This window comes from Microcaecilia unicolor, chromosome 3, assembly GCF_901765095.1.
Source record: "Microcaecilia unicolor chromosome 3, aMicUni1.1, whole genome shotgun sequence".
In the NCBI taxonomy this organism is placed as follows: domain Eukaryota; kingdom Metazoa; phylum Chordata; class Amphibia; order Gymnophiona; family Siphonopidae; genus Microcaecilia; species Microcaecilia unicolor.
This window is the reverse complement of record NC_044033.1, coordinates 166,754,401-166,770,812: the sequence shown is the minus strand read 5'-3', so window position 1 is coordinate 166,770,812 and position 16,412 is coordinate 166,754,401. Positions and strand designations below refer to the sequence as shown.

The following is a 16,412-nucleotide window of genomic DNA, read 5'->3' as shown; positions in this document are numbered from 1 at the left end:
ACACTCCTTTGCCTTATTTACACATTCATGCACTGTGAACGTCTAAATGCTTGTTTATGGGCATCTAAACATGAATAGCACTTCTAAAATAAGCACCACAGAGTATCTGAATTTTCAGAAAGCCTTTGATAAAGCACCTCTGAGGAAATTAGCAAGTTCATGATACAGAAGCCAATGTCCTGATTGAGAACTGGTTAAAGGATAAAAAACAGAGAGGTAGGATTAAATGGCCAGCCCTCTTAATAGGGAAGAGCAGGGCTGGATTAACACTATGTTGGGCCCTAGGTAAACATGTATTTGTGAGGGGCCCCCTACCCCACCATCATTTCACCTCTCCAGAAGTAGCAGGGAAACGTGGGTATGATGGCGTAATAGTTTATGAGTGACCATGGGGGCTATGCAAGTCCGTGCTTTGAATGGAGAGGCTTAATGGTTAGAGCTGGAGAGCTGCCATGTTACACAGTTCTAAGAGGGAAATTCTGAGCCAGTCTTGGATTTCTGCAACCCTATCCTGGTACATTATGGAACCTGCAGTCCTGATTTCAGTTGGCAGTAGCAAGGACTACAAATAGAACACTTCAATATAAGTAAAAAAAAAAAAAAAACCAGGAGTGGCCAAGATGTCTCCCTCCTGGAGCCGGGTAACTTGGCAGCTCTGCAGCAGTGGGCTGAGAACAGGGAAGCAGGACAAGTCATTTTCACCCTCTCTATTGCCTCTGATACAAACCAGAGATTTCAAGGATGGACTTCCTGAAAGACTAAGATTTAAGGACTATGTGTCCAAGATATACATTTACAAAGTTTTATATGTGAAAAAGTTCACAAATAGAAAAGGCAAAATAAAATATTTAGCTTGCTGGGGGATAAAGTACGGGATTTCTTTTACTCTCTAGGAGAGGGTGAGCTCACAATATCCTTGCTTCATAAAACAGTATCAGGATGGCGGCCCCCCAGGGATTATAGTCTTTTGAAAAGGGCCTGGGAAAAGGAATTGGGATTTGTAGTATCATCATGGGATATCACTACTACTACTACTACTACTTAACATTTCTAGAGCGCTACTAGGGTTACGCAGCGTTGTACAATTTAACAAAGAGAGACAGTCCCTGCTCAAAGAGCTTACAATCTAATAGACAAGTGAACGGTCGGTCCGGTAGGGGCAGTCAAATTGGGGCAGTCTGGATTCACTGAACGGTAAGGGTTAGGTGCCGAACGCAGCATTGAAGAGGTGGGCTTTAAGCAAAGACTTGAAGACGGGCAGGGAGGGTGCTTGGCGTAAGGGTTCAGGAAGGTTGTTCCAAGCATAGGGTGAGGCGAGGCAGAATGAGCCTCACTAAATCACTAAATCGATAGCACGTATACCCCTGTTAGTATCAGATGCTCGCTTGAGAGAATGTGCCTATCGCTGTATTCACAGGGGATATGTAACTACAGCTCAATTAGCACATATGGGAGGGGATCGCAATCCAGATTGTCTCAAATATGGAAAGAACCCTGGTACAATGCTGCATATGTTTTGGAGCTGCCCAACCTTGAAAAGGTTTTGGACGCAGGTCCGAGGCTTTTGGGAGGAGCGGCTGGGGCTTCGGATTCTGGGGACAGCTGAACAACTGCTCTTAGATACCCTGGGGTCATTTAGAGGTCAGAATCGATTTGAAACTCTACTGCTTCGTAAGATGAGTTTATTGGCCAGGAAATGCATCTTACAATATTGGACGGTCAAGGATCCTCCAGCATACTGGCATTGGAGAAATCAGTTACATCAGCTGGTATCCTGGGAGGCTGGAGAATCCAGGTTCTCAAAGAAAAAGAGAGTCACATTTTTGGCTATTTGGGGCCCTTATCTGCGAAGCCTAAGCCACAGAGGTCGCAGTTTACTTTTAAATGCAGGGTGAACTCCACTGGCTATTAATGAATAATTTCTCCAGTTCGGGGGGGGGGGGGGGGGGAGGATAGGTACAACCGATGGAAAATAATAAAAATGTTAAAATACAAACTTCTACAATGTTGTATGTTAGTTAGCAACTTGTTGTATAGTTACATCACGGTTTGATGTATGTTATAAGCAGAGTCCTGTATGACATTGTTTATGCTGCTGCAGTACCAATAAAAATCGTTTAAACATAAAATATTTAGCTTTTTTTGATGCTTCTGAAAGGATATAACACAAAAAAAAGTAAAGGACTAACTGGGGGTGACTCTAAAACGCCTTTGTATATTGATTATCAGGGGAGAGTCTCATACGATTATCACGGCCAGTTTCACTTCACCTGTAAGGTGCACCTCTGCTCGTGTTTGTTTTAATCTTGGTCACATACCTTAATACATTTTTTGGCTGTGGAAATTCAATTGACTCATCATATGTTTATCACCAAGTTATTTACCAAACCAACAGATAAGAACACGTTCCTGGAATATGGTAGCTGCCATCCAAGGGCGTTGCTTGACAGTCTCCCTTTCTCACAATTTCTCCGCTTCAGGCGGATCTGCACAACAGCTGAGGATTACAAGATACATGCCCAGCAATTTTGTGACAGGTTGATACACAGAAAATATCCCCAAAGAATACTGGAGCGGGCTTATTGTAGAGCAAAATACAACAACAGGGATCTCCTATTACAAGGAAAGCAACGTGAAGATCAGAAGGATCCCATGATGACATTTGTCATGAGATTTGCCCCGGGAGGGGACTCAGCAGCAGGCATCATTAGGCAACATTGGGATGTGATGAAGTCACACCCCCTGTTTGCCGAATACCACCTTCACTTGCCAAAAATTTGAAAGAAATACTAAGTCCGGCGCAGTTACCAGAAGTGGAAGCAGCTACTCCAGAATCAGCAGTAGGCCATTTTAGATGCAACAGGGCACATTGTAGAACTTGTGCTTTGACGCAGGAGGCAACAAGTTTTACACACAATGGTCGGCTCTGTAAGTTAAGACGCCATACCACATGCCGTACTTTGGGAATCATATATTATATACTTTGCCCATGCAATAAGGTCTACATAGGTAAATCGAGCAGATCGCTCCATGCAACAATGACGGAACACCGTTCACGTATTACGGCACATAATTTAGAAGCCCCATTGGTCCAGCATTGTGTGCAAAACGGCCATACTGTGGATGCCCTACGATGTATGGTGATCAGATTTGTCCAACATCAAGGGGTGGCGATCACAATACAAAATTGTTACAGCGAGAAACTTTTTGGATTTACCATTTAAATACTCTTGAACCTAATGGGTTGAATACATACATACATTGGGGGTGTTTTATTTAATGTAGATGAAGATACCCGGCCGGAAGCATGCATTACTATCAGCTGTTTCTGGTGTAGTTACTATAAATAAGACGCCGCCATGGTTATTCCCCTGGCGTATGGTAGCAAGGAGGCAGTAAGATGGTAAGACTGAGAGCCAAGGGAACTTTTAAGTGGGAGGAGAAGTTGGCTAATGAGCTTTTATTGTGTTTTTGCAGGTCCAGTGCTATGACTCCCCCTTGACAACGCTTGGACAGCGAAACAGGCACCTGTCGGGGATTATGAGCACACCGGCATACATAGATAAGTGCCATTAAGCAGTGGCGTTCCTAGGGCGGCTGACACCCAGGGAAGATCGCCGATGCGCCCCCGGGTGCAGTGCCTCCCCCCCCCCGGGTGCATTTTTACCTGCTGGGGGGGGGGGGGGTGCCGCGTGCCTCTCTGCTTCGCTTGTTCCATGCTCCCTCTGCCCCAGAACAGGAAGTAACCTGTTCTGGGGCAGAGAGAGCACGGAATGAGCAGCGCCGACAGGCGCGAGGCACCCCCCCAGCGGTGTGCACATGGGGCGGACCGCACCCACCGCCCCCCCCCATAGGAACGCCACTGCCATTAAGCCACCAGTGTTATTAGCATAAATGTGTGGGGCAGATATATGAATATATGAGTTATAAGCAACACATAGTTATTGCCGTGAATGAGTGAAAATATTAAATGTTGAACAATTAAGTTCTACACATTTAGGAAGGGTGGGGGATGAGTCTGTGATTAAAACAAACACGAGCAGAGGTGCACCTTACAGGTGAAGTGAAACTGGCCGTGAGAATCGTATGAGACTCTCCCCTGATAATCAATACACGAAGGTGTTTTAGAGTCACTCCCAGTTAGTCCTCTTACTTTATTTGTGTTGTATCTAAGATATTATTTGTAGAGCAGTGCCTTATTTATTTGACAGTTCTCTGAAAGGCTATAGGCAGAATGGAGGCAAAATGTCCACAGGAATTTGCCTCAGTAAATTCCCTGTGCACTTAATATGTGCACAGGTATATTTGTAGCAGTGAACGTCTCCATTCCAGCCCAGATTTTCAAAGGGAAGCTTAATTTATATGACTATCCTCACCTGAGACACACAAACATGCATAAATGCAAGCATGCACTTTCTAGCAAGCTGCTGTCCTGTTGCTCTTGGGCTCATTCAGGCAGTGCCTCCACACCACAGATCGGCCCACCATTATGTAAAATTCTGGCATTTGCTGCCAGCTCTGTTCCTCAACTGAGAGCAGGCCCTTCACTCTTTTCCTCATTCTTCAGTCCTACTCCTTTCCAATAATATTTTCCACTGGTTTTCTCCAAACACCCTGTCCATGGCTCAGCTCCCCCCACCCAAGGCCCTTGCAGCTCAGTCAGCCCCGCTTTCCTGTGACTAGAAGCCTTCCCATTGGCTGGATCCTACCACAGCCTGTGCACTGGAAGGGGGGAGAAAGGAGAGATGTAGTTTTGGGCTGAACTCTGAAAAATATCCAGGGCCGCAGAAAGACAAAGCTGCTCGCCCCGCACTTCCCATACCACTCAGGCAGCAGCTGCCACCCCCAACCCCTTACCATCCTGCATCTGTCCCTTGGTCTAACTCTCCTGCTCTGTGCCAAGACCCAACAATCATCCAGGTCCCCACACATAGACAAGAGAGAGACAGACCCTGGTGCCGGGCCCCCCTTGGAGGCCAGGCACGAGGGAATCTTGCCCCTCCCCCTTCTCAGCAGCCCTGAAAATATCCACACATTTAGCTATCCTTCTGGCTTTGAGACAGGTAATTTACAAATGTTTAGAATCCTGAAAAAATCTAGGCACTTGGCAATCTTAGCCTCCTGAGCACATTTGACAGGGCCTCCCTAAACGTTTGGGCCCAAGGCATGCAGGGCCGTGCCTAGGGTCTCTGGCGCCCCCCTGCAGACTATCAGTTGGCGCCCCCCCCCCCCCCCCCATCTAGCATAAAATACCATAAATAAGTAAATAAATATAAACTTTTAACGTTGAGCACCCGATTATCAAAGTGGACATATTCCAAACACTATAATGAAAATAAAATGATTTTTTTCTACCTTTGTTGTCTGGTGACTGTTTTTCTGATCATGCTGGCCCAGTACCTGATTCTGCTGCTATTTACAGTTTGTTGTCTCTGGTTTCTGCTTTCCTCATCTTCTTTTCACTGTCTTCCTTCCATCCAGCATCTCTTTGTTCTCTCTCTCTCTCTGCCATTCTCATACATTAACCCTGCATTAAGGGGCTCTTTTACTACACTGGAGTAAAAGGGGCCCTGCGTTGCCCTCAGTGCGTGGATTTGCCATGTGCCGAGGCCCCTTTTACCACAGCAGGATTCTTCTGTAAAAACAGAAATGACTGTGTAGTAAGTATATACTTGCCAAGCGGCCATTTCCTGGGGGGGGGCCCTTACTGCTTCTCATTTAGGAGGCGGTAGGGGCTCCCACACTAACCCGATGATAACCGGGCTGTGCATTGCACTGCCCAATTACCACTGGGTAAGCTTTAATGCATTTTGCAGTAGTTTGCCTGTTAGCACGCAGTAACCAGTGAGTTGCCTATTTAAAAAAAATGTTTTCAGGGGACATGTCATGTACAGAGAGTGACAAGTATCTCATTCAAAGTTGGGTCCGGTGATTGGTACTATTGAAGCAAAGATCTTCACACTATTTTGGAGTTTTCTACTACTCAAACATATAGAAAAACAGTGTCTTAACCATTCTCATATTCTCATGTTTTTCAAAGGCAACCTCAGCGGCGCTCATTACCAGAAATTTAGATTTGGCAATGTAACTAGCGCCCACTTCTTCATTGGTTCAGCCAATTTATTTGCTTTTAAGTTTCACACTCTTTTTATATTTTTATCAGTTTAGTTACTTATCTTTAGTGATCAGACCAAAGGGTTCAACTGCAAATCCACACACTAAAGATAAGTAACTAAACTGATAAAAATATAAAAAGAGTGTGAAATTTAAAAGCAAATAAATTGGCTGAACCAATGAAGAAGTGGGCGCTAGTTACATTGCCAAATCTAAATTTCTGGTAATGAGCGCCGCTGAGGTTGCCTTTGAAAAACATGAGAATATGAGAATGGTTAAGACACTGTTTTTCTATATGTTTGAGTAGTAGAAAACTCCAAAATAGTGTGAAGATCTTTGCTTCAATAGTACCAATCACCGGACCCAACTTTGAATGAGATACTTGTTAGAATTTACAGGGGACTGGTATATAGTTTTTTTAAACTAGCCACGTTTTGATGTACAGAGAGTGAGCATTAGCTGTCGTTATGTTATGATTAGTGCTAACTGGATAACACAAAGTGCCTCCTAAATAGGAGGTGGTAAGTTCTCCCATATTAATTTTTGTGTAGGTATCGTGTGCTAATGGGAACATTAGTGCATGACCTGCAAATATTTATTTAAAAAAAAAAGATAAAAAACAACAAAGCAGTGGAATCAAATGCATTTATTGGAACAATACCCGACGTGGCCACGTTTCGCCCTCAGGCTGCGTCAGGGGTACAAACTATCAAAAGTGTATGTAAATATATCATACACACTAGTAGTTCCAAAAATCTAGTTCCACTTATCTGCTACTTCCAACTAAACTGATATGCATTAGCAAATGGGAACATTAGTGCATGACCTGCAAATATTTATTTAAAAAAAAAAAGGCCTATAAAAGTTACAGTTAATATTCTTGTGTAAGGCCCATGCAGTGGGGAAAAAATGTATACTCAGACACTGGCTGCAGGTTGAGCCACCCTCCTTTTGGTACTGGAGAAATAGGTTCCATGAGCTAATGCTCTGGGAGGCCAGGGAGGCTTACGGTAACCCAAAGAAAAGAAAGATCTTTGTTAATATATGGTCTAAATATTTACAAAATATCTCCCACAAGGCTAGAAGTGCAGTGCTTAACAAATTGGATACGTCCTAGATAGTGAGACATCCACCAGATATTTGCTCCGGATTTTGGACCGGTTAAGACCTGTAATAGATATTGCTAGTATAATTACCATGAAATAAGTAGATAAAGGTAAAGGAGTAAAATAAAGGGGAGGTTTGGGGGGGGGGGGGGGAAGGGGAGGAAAGGATGTAAAATAATGATGATGATGTTAGACTAGATGCACATGTACAATTATGACATGACTGAATGTTTACAAAATGTTTGACTTTATTGGTTTTGTTTGACGTGGTACATCATCAATAAAAACCGTTGAAATATAAAAAGTCTTATTTTTTTCGGTTCAGCGATTCACAAAGCAGTCACAGCAGTACAAAGCTTTGGTGTCTTTCTGGATAGATATTTTGTTTTAAGCAATTTGCACCACAGTCAAAGCAGTACATTACTTTGGCGCCTTTTCAATTTGATAAGTCTTTTTAAAGACTGCATCCTTTTGTTGCTATTTTGTGAAGCATTCTTTGCTACTTTTGGACACTATCATATATACAAAGACTCCTGAGGCAGGTAGTCTAGCCGAAACACAGTGCCGTGTTGAGTCATTGATTTTAACATCATTTAATTTGTGAAATAAAATGTATATGATAAAAAAAAATAAAATAAAAGTGACAGTTAAATCTGGGCTTCATGTGTGAGAAACTCCTGCGTTAAGCCCAGATTTCATCATACTTTAGTAAAAGGGCCCCTAAATATGTGATAGAAATTGCAGAATCAACAATGAAGTGTCTTCTCTAAAGGCATGATTTATGATTGTGTACCAATAGGAAAACTGTCATGGATAAGTCAGGTCCTTACAATGAAGAAAAGAGGAAGTGAATTCTAATCACGGTAGCTAATGCTGGTGTGAAAAAGGATTCTTTTTTGAAACTTGCGTAAAACTGACAAAACAGAACCATTAAATGAATTACAACAGTGCAGGACAAAGTGACAACAAAATTAAAAAAAAAAACTGAAAGGGTGACTTCCTCTTTTTGTCTAAGTATGGAACTCAGATGTGGATCGTCTGAGGACCATCAGGTTGAATGTATTCTAAAAGTCTGATTGATGATTAGTGCTTGGGAGAATGAGAGATCCAATACAATTCACCAATATTTATTTCCTGAAAGGTAGTCTTGATGCTTTTATTCTGCAGTCGGTGCGCCTCCACTTTGAGGCACCACCAGACTATGCATAGCTCAATACTGCAAATTTGTGGACAGTCTCAGCTCTTTTCCCCAGATACTCGGAACAAATGGATTCCAAATATGTACAAATGTCTGAATCTACTCTATCACGCAAAAAAAAAAAGGTAATAGTATAACTATTAAATAGATGTCCTGTTTCAGCTAATAAAAATTTCAGCAGGACACGCCTACCTTCTCAACAGACACCAAAGAGTTTTTCCTGCAGATGGGTGAACAGGGTCTGTGTCTCCATCATAGGCATCTCAGCTTTGAGGGTGCAATAGGTGCAGTAGCACCCCCAGTATGCATCAAACTTACTCATCGTGACTATGAAGACTCATTTGTGTTAATATTATTAGGATTTAGTTTATTATTGGGATTGAGTTTAGCATCCCCAATTATTTTGAAACGTTGACTCTTGCGTTCCTATAGATCTGCAAGGAAGGCAGAAGGATGAGAAAAAGCCCAGGTACTAACTAGACAAAATGAAAGAAAGTGCAACGCAGAGAGTTGCTAATAATTTGCGAGTACATTTTTCTTACTTTCCATACCTTCAAGGAATTAGGTTGTCGGTACTAAGATTGTATTTTGGAACCTCAGGAACTTTTGGGGTCACGAAGTTCCCGAGGGTTTCTGTCTCAACAGTGAAAAATCAAACCGTCCTGCACGTACGAAACAAAAGTTTACTTGGCTAGAACTTTCCCACACTGATAGATTTATCATTCTGCTGACTGACAGATGACCCGTCCCCCGCACCAACAACAGCACCTCAGAAAGCGCCCAGCGCACCCTCGCTTCCAAAATAATGTGTGAACCTTCAAATATTTACTTTGCTGTTTCGCCGGGGTTGCATAGGGTTGCATGGCAGTTTTTAAAACAGTTCTGATCGCTCGCGGAAAGCTGTTCAGAGTGTAATAATAAATCCCTATTTTCCGGGAGCTGCTCTGGAAGGCAGAAGAACCCGATCCTGCCACCGGGGCTCAGGTTACCAGCGCAGACCCCACGATGGATCAGGTGGTGGGGACTCAAACTCATACCTGAGGTCGCCTCGCGTCTGCCCTGCTTGTAAAACAAGTAAATCTCTTCTCCTTGTCGGGCCCTCACTGTGTCCCACCCTTGCGGAAATAAGAAGTTACCTCAGAGGAGGGCGGGACACAGTGAGGCCCGACGATGACGAGGAGAAGAGATTTACTTGTTTTACAAGCAGCCGGGCAGACGCGAGGCGCTGCCTGCAACTCGGCTTCCCAAAAATTTTTTTTAAGATAGGTGGGAGGCGGGGCAGCACCACAGTGGCACCCTTGAAGGCAGGCGCCCTCCTGCAGTGCTTACCCCGCTTACCGTGTTGGCACGGCCCTGAAGGCATGTGCCTAGTTTGCCTACGCCTTAATCCAGCTCTGGCCTGTCCACTGTGACTAAATCTAGTTGCGGCCGTTTACACCAAGTAAAACTTGGTGTAAATGCCCCCCACCTAAGTTAAGCACGGAGCAGGTATATTCTATAACACTGCATATAAATTAAAGGAACACCCATGACTTGTTCATGCTGCTCCCATGGCCACACCCCCTTTTGAGATCCATGAGGCAGAATTTACGTGCACCACTTTATAGAATATGTTTAGCAAGCAGTGCACGTAAATTCTAATTATTGCCAATTAGTGTCAATCACTTGGTAGGTTCCAATTATTGGCACAGATTGGCTCAATCAATTAAATTATGCGCGCAGCATGGCAGCGTGGCCAGAATTGCATGCATAACTTCAGTCACCATATATAGAATTTGCTGGTAACTGTCAGAAAATATCCACAGCTGTAGGCATGGCTTCCCACAGACAGTCACAATTACAGAATTTTATCACTAGCAAAAGCTGTAAGGTGTTACACATGACAAATAGAACAGTTCTCTCTGTGGTGCAGTTTGTTGCAGTTTGTGAAATCAATGTTGTAAATCTCCATTGAAAAGACTTATAATGAACCTGAGGAAATGGTGCATCAAAGGATTATAGGTCTTTGTTTATTACAACCACACACGATAATCGTGCGATTCTTATGAACCATGAAGGAGCGTCATATCATCCGCGGAATAAGATGTGCGCTTTACTCAAAAAAGGTGACTTGCAACTTAGCTGCAGTCTTAATGGTTTTAATGGTGAATCTAACATTTTCTTGGCAACGTTTGAGATCTGTGCAATGTGCAAAGCAGAGAAAATGATGGAACTCACTGTTCACCAGGGTCTACATCCCGCAGTCCAATATAAACGATGTCTTTAGCAGAAAGGCATGGTGTCACCCAGGAGAATCCTGGAACCTTGGGCATCTGAAAGAAAAGCACAGTTCTAAATTATAGCTGTACTTCCTATAAATATCTTTAAAAAAACACTTTTTATTGGTGATTCAAAAGAATAGACCACAAATCTGAACATGACTGATATAGATCATTGCTGATACAATTCTATTATGAGTGGTTACAAAGAACTATAGAATAATTCAACCACCTTTTTTTTCCCTTTTCAATATAGTTCCCCCTCCCCTACCTTCAAGCAAAGGCTGTGTTGTAAATATAAGATTTTGAGATGTTTATGTCTGCAATTTCTCCCTTGACATGTTGCTTGGGTGAAATGTGGCTACGTTTGGTGTTTGATTATTAATAAACCATTTTGTTCTTCATATTGGTGGTCTGCTCTGTGTTTTGCTGCACTGCTGGTGTTGCAGATCGCCACCTCTTTTGGTTTATTCTGGCTTCCATAGGTCATTTACCCCCGTATAACTATGATTTACTTAACTTTATTTTCTGTGTACAAAAATTTAAAGAACCATTCATCATTATAAAGTAGATCTCATTGTTTGCACAAAGAACATAAGAGTCTGAGAACCTTTGACAGCAGTAATTTCAGAACTCTCATTTCCTCTAGCTGAAATGATTTGTAAGAACAGAAACTGAAACCACTTTAGCACCTTCCTTGTAAAAATTATTTTGCTTTTATTGGAAGTTGTTGGAGGAGTGGCCTAGTGGTTAGAGTGGTGGACTTTGGTCCTGGGGAACTGGGTTCAATTCCCACTGCGGGCACAGGCAGCGCCTTGTGACTCTGGGCAAGTCACTTAACCCTCCATTGCCCCAGGTACAAATAAGTACCTAAGCTGCATTGAGCCTGCCATGAGTGGGAAAGCGCGAGGTACCAAAAAAAAATTCCCCTGATTCCTCTTATCACCCCCATCCCTTAGTTTAAATGCCTAGAAACGTACTGTCTGAATGTCTCCCCAAGGATCCCTTTTCCTGTCACAGAAAGATGAAGGAAAGCAAAAGTAGAGAAGACAACCAAAGTAACAGCTCTGGGAGTATATGCAAAAAGATCCCACACAGGTAGCTGTGCAGGAGAAAACCTTTATTGGCACCAGTATAGACCCGAAACGGGACCGTGTTTTGGCGGGACAAACCCACCTGCCCCAGGGGTCGTAGAAACACTGGTGAGTGTTGGGTATTGGTACAATCAAATAAACCTGCAGCGATTCCCAACACTCATGGTCCCGTGTTGGATCTATACTGGTGCCAATAAAGGTTTTCTCCTGGACAGCTACCTGTGGGGGATCTTTTTGCATATACTCCCAGAGCTGTTACTTTGGTTGTCTTCTCTACTTTTTTTTTTGTTTTGTTTGCTGCCTTTAGATTCTTGTAGAGGTGTTTTCCTGTTTTTCTTACTTCCGTAGAAAGATGTAACCCATCATTACAATAGAGATTTTTGTTTTTCCATATATTGTACCATCCTTCTAAAACCTTCTTATTGAACTTTTCTGTATTAAGTAGTCTTTCCTCTCCCTTTCCATAGGCCTGTAGTACTTTGGAAAAAGCTAGTCTGAACCAAAGACTTTAGTCCCTCCCCTAGCTTCTGGAAAGCTATCTGTGCTCCAAGTGTGCTATTGTTGGCGAGTTCATTTGTCCCCAGGTGGATTGCAATATCAGTGTTAGAATCCTTTCTCTCTTCTCCAGTCACAGTCAGTATTTGGTTGGTATTCCTACTGGCAGAAGATCCTAGAAGGCATTTAACCTTTTTAGGATCCATGGACTGTGCTCCTAAGTTAATGTCTCTGATAATGGAGTCACATAGCAATAAGAATGTTCTGTTTTGAACTATTTATGTCAGTGTTTTGTGGTTGATGTTTGCAATGAATTATGTTCTTTGTCTCTGGCTCCACCTCAGCTCTTATTTATGACTATCATAATGCTCTGGTGCAGCAAAAGAATTGTACAGAGACAACAACTGGGAGGGTGGATGCCTTTATGTCTGTGACCCATTTGTGCCTGGTAAGTAGGCTGGATACTGCGTAGCCCTGAAAGCTTCTTTAATGGTAACCAATTCTTGTTTGAATCTGTTGATCTCCTCTCTTATAGGTGGAAACAGGCAGGGCCAGTTTTAGACATGGTGAGGCCCAGGGCAGAAATTAAGGAGGGGACCCCTGATCCCCTCTGTCCCCGATCTTCCCCACTGCTTTGCTACAAGTGGTCCAGGCATCTCTTCCCCTTCTCCCCACCACAGTCCATCTCCCTCCTTTCTCCTCACCATGCAGTGTTCTCAGAGGGGCCCCGGCGCAGCAGCCATCCTCACAAGCTGCCTCTTCCGCCCCAAAGATTTCTCTGTCTGCCGCGATCCGCCCAGGTGGAAACAGGAAATTGCATCAGAGGGGGGCGATTGTGGCAGAGAGGGAAAGCTTTGGGGCAGCTGCAGGCAGCTTGTGAGAATGGCTGCCATGCCAGGGCCCCTCTGAGAAATTTTTAAAGAAGATTGGGAAGGGAAGAGATGGACTGTGGTGGGGAGGAGAAGAGATGCCTGGACCACAGGGCCCTCTGGAGCTGTGGGGCCCAGGGCAGTTGCCCTGCTTGGCTGTTCCCCCCCCCCCCCCCCCACTAACGCTGGCCCTGGAAACAGGGCAAGCCCTAAACCTCCAGATGGTTTTCCTTAGGACCAATGAACCACAGTTATTACACTGAATGAAAGCTCTGCTACTTTCTAGGAATTTTGCAAACAGATGTAATATGATTAAGTATACCAATCAGTAAGATTGCCTAAATGTGACCTTGAAGAATAATGTAGATGTTTATTGGGTTTCTTATATACAGTGGGGGAAATAAGTATTTGATCCCTTGCTGATTTTGTAAGTTTGCCCACTGACAAAGACATGAGCAGCCCATAATTGAAGGGTAGGTTATTGGTAACAGTGAGAGATAGCACATCACAAATTAAATCCGGAAAATCACATTGTGGAAAGTATATGAATTTATTTGCATTCTGCAGAGGGAAATAAGTATTTGATCCCCCACCAACCAGTAAGAGATCTGGCCCTACAGACCAGGTAGATGCTCCAAATCAACTCGTTACCTGCATGACAGACAGCTGTCGGCAATGGTCACCTGTATGAAAGACACCTGTCCACAGACTCAGTGAATCAGTCAGACTCTAACCTCTACAAAATGGCCAAGAGCAAGGAGCTGTCTAAGGATGTCAGGGACAAGATCATACACCTGCACAAGGCTGGAATGGGCTACAAAACCATCAGTAAGACGCTGGGCGAGAAGGAGACAACTGTTGGTGCCATAGTAAGAAAATGGAAGAAGTACAAAATGACTGTCAATCGACAAAGATCTGGGGCTCCACGCAAAATCTCACCTCGTGGGTATCCTTGATCATGAGGAAGGTTAGAAATCAGCCTACAACTACAAGGGGGGAACTTGTCAATGATCTCAAGGCAGCTGGGACCACTGTCACCACGAAAACCATTGGTAACACATTACGACATAACGGATTGCAATCCTGCAGTGCCCGCAAGGTCCCCCTGCTCCGGAAGGCACATGTGACGGCCCGTCTGAAGTTTGCCAGTGAACACCTGGATGATGCCGAGAGTGATTGGGAGAAGGTGCTGTGGTCAGATGAGACAAAAATTGAGCTCTTTGGCATGAACTCAACTCGCCGTGTTTGGAGGAAGAGAAATGCTGCCTATGACCCAAAGAACACCGTCCCCACTGTCAAGCATGGAGGTGGAAATGTTATGTTTTGGGTGTGTTTCTCTGCTAAGGGCACAGGACTACTTCACCGCATCAATGGGAGAATGGATGGGGCCATGTACCGTACAATTCTGAGTGACAACCTCCTTCCCTCCGCCAGGGCCTTAAAAATGGGTCGTGGCTGGGTCTTCCAGCACGACAATGACCCAAAACATACAGCCAAGGCAACAAAGGAGTGGCTCAGGAAGAAGCACATTAGGGTCATGGAGTGGCCTAGCCAGTCACCAGACCTTAATCCCATTGAAAACTTATGGAGGGAGCTGAAGCTGCGAGTTGCCAAGCGACAGCCCAGAACTCTTAATGATTTAGAGATGATCTGCAAAGAGGAGTGGACCAAAATTCCTCCTGACATGTGTGCAAACCTCATCATCAACTACAGAAGACGTCTGACCGCTGTGCTTGCCAACAAGGGTTTTGCCACCAAGTATTAGGTCTTGTTTGCCAGAGGGATTAAATACTTATTTCCCTCTGCAGAATGCAAATAATTCATATACTTTCCACAATGTGATTTTCCGGATTTAATTTGTGATGTGCTATCTCTCACTGTTACCAATAACCTACCCTTCAATTATGGGCTGCTCATGTCTTTGTCAGTGGGCAAACTTACAAAATCAGCAAGGGATCAAATACTTATTTCCCCCACTGTAGGTATAGCAAGGGGTGGTTGCATGTGGGGCAGGGTGGAAGGGATTATGGGTATAACTCTTAAATATTTTAAATTTAAATGCTTTACTTTTTGTCTATTAGATTGTAAGCTCTTTGAGCAGGGACTGTCTTTCTTCTGTGTTTGTACAGCGCTGCGTACACTTTGTAGCGCTCTAGAAATGTTAAATAGTAGTAGTAGTAGTAACTCTGAATCTATAAGCTAAGAGCCAAAACCTATCTGAACCAAGAGACTACAGTGTAGTGATCAGTGAGCTAGAAAAGCAGTGTTTGCATACCAGTGGGGTTTTTGTGGGTTTGTTTTGTGGGGTTTTTTATTGTTGTTTTCCCCAATCGGGTGTATACCCAACCACCAAAGAAGCTGTTGAATCAAAATATACCAGATATATACAGGAAGTACAAACAAATTCTAGCCACAATAGAGCAGTAAGATATGCAGAAAACTTAGCTTTGGAGCTCTGGTAACTGTTGGAAGCATTCTCAACAATTTACCAATCAGTTAATGCAGTTAACTCTACCTATTTAGGTAGCGTTAACTGTGTTGCATTATCTACAAGGTGTATTTCACCCATTCCCTGTTCCTTTGCATGTTACACTAATTTCCTCAAAACTGCCTAAGCTAATTGCTAAGGCACCAGCGGGTCGATATTCAAAGCGATTTAATTAGCAAGAAATGGCTCCTTGTTGGTTATATTGCCTGTTTGGGATTAACAGGTCATTTTCAGTGGCACTTAACTGCCAGCCATGAAAGTCTAAAAGAACACGCAACCCAGGGGTGGGCAACCTTGGTCCTCAAGGGCCACAACCCAGTTAGGTTTTCAGGATTTTCCCAATGAATATGCATGAGATCTATTTGCATACAATGGAGACAGTACATGCAAATAGATCTCATGAATATTCATTGGGGAAGTCCTGAAAACCTGACTGGATGGCAGCCCTCAAGGACCAAGTTTGCCCACCCCTGACTTAACCAGTTGGTGCTGCTGAAAAATGTCTAGTTAGTGCCTAATTAAAACTGGCTATTTTGGGGGACATTCCAGGGAGGGAGTTGGCATTCGGCCAGTTAAGTGCCAATGTTCAGCACTTAACTGGCCAAGGTAACTGCATAAATAGGACTGCATAATAGTCAGTCCCATTTTTATGCAGTGCCTATTAGCCGATTAAGTGCTGACTATCGCACTTAACTGGCTATGCTTTAGCCGGCTCCACAATCCTGAAAATTCAGTGTTGAAGCCTGGACATGCCCAGCATTGAATTTTCTGGCATAATGCCAAAGGCGGT

The 16,412-nt window shown here is 43.6% G+C and overlaps 1 protein-coding gene across 1 annotated transcript in view; it reads right to left on the bottom strand.

Moving 5' to 3' along the window:
- The window catches only part of ARG1 (arginase 1), a 49,442-nt gene that overhangs the window by 15,931 nt on the left and 17,099 nt on the right, over positions 1-16,412 (bottom strand). Inside the window, 1 exon segment of the mRNA XM_030196546.1 lies at positions 10,636-10,730. Coding sequence (XP_030052406.1) covers positions 10,636-10,730 — 95 coding nt within the window.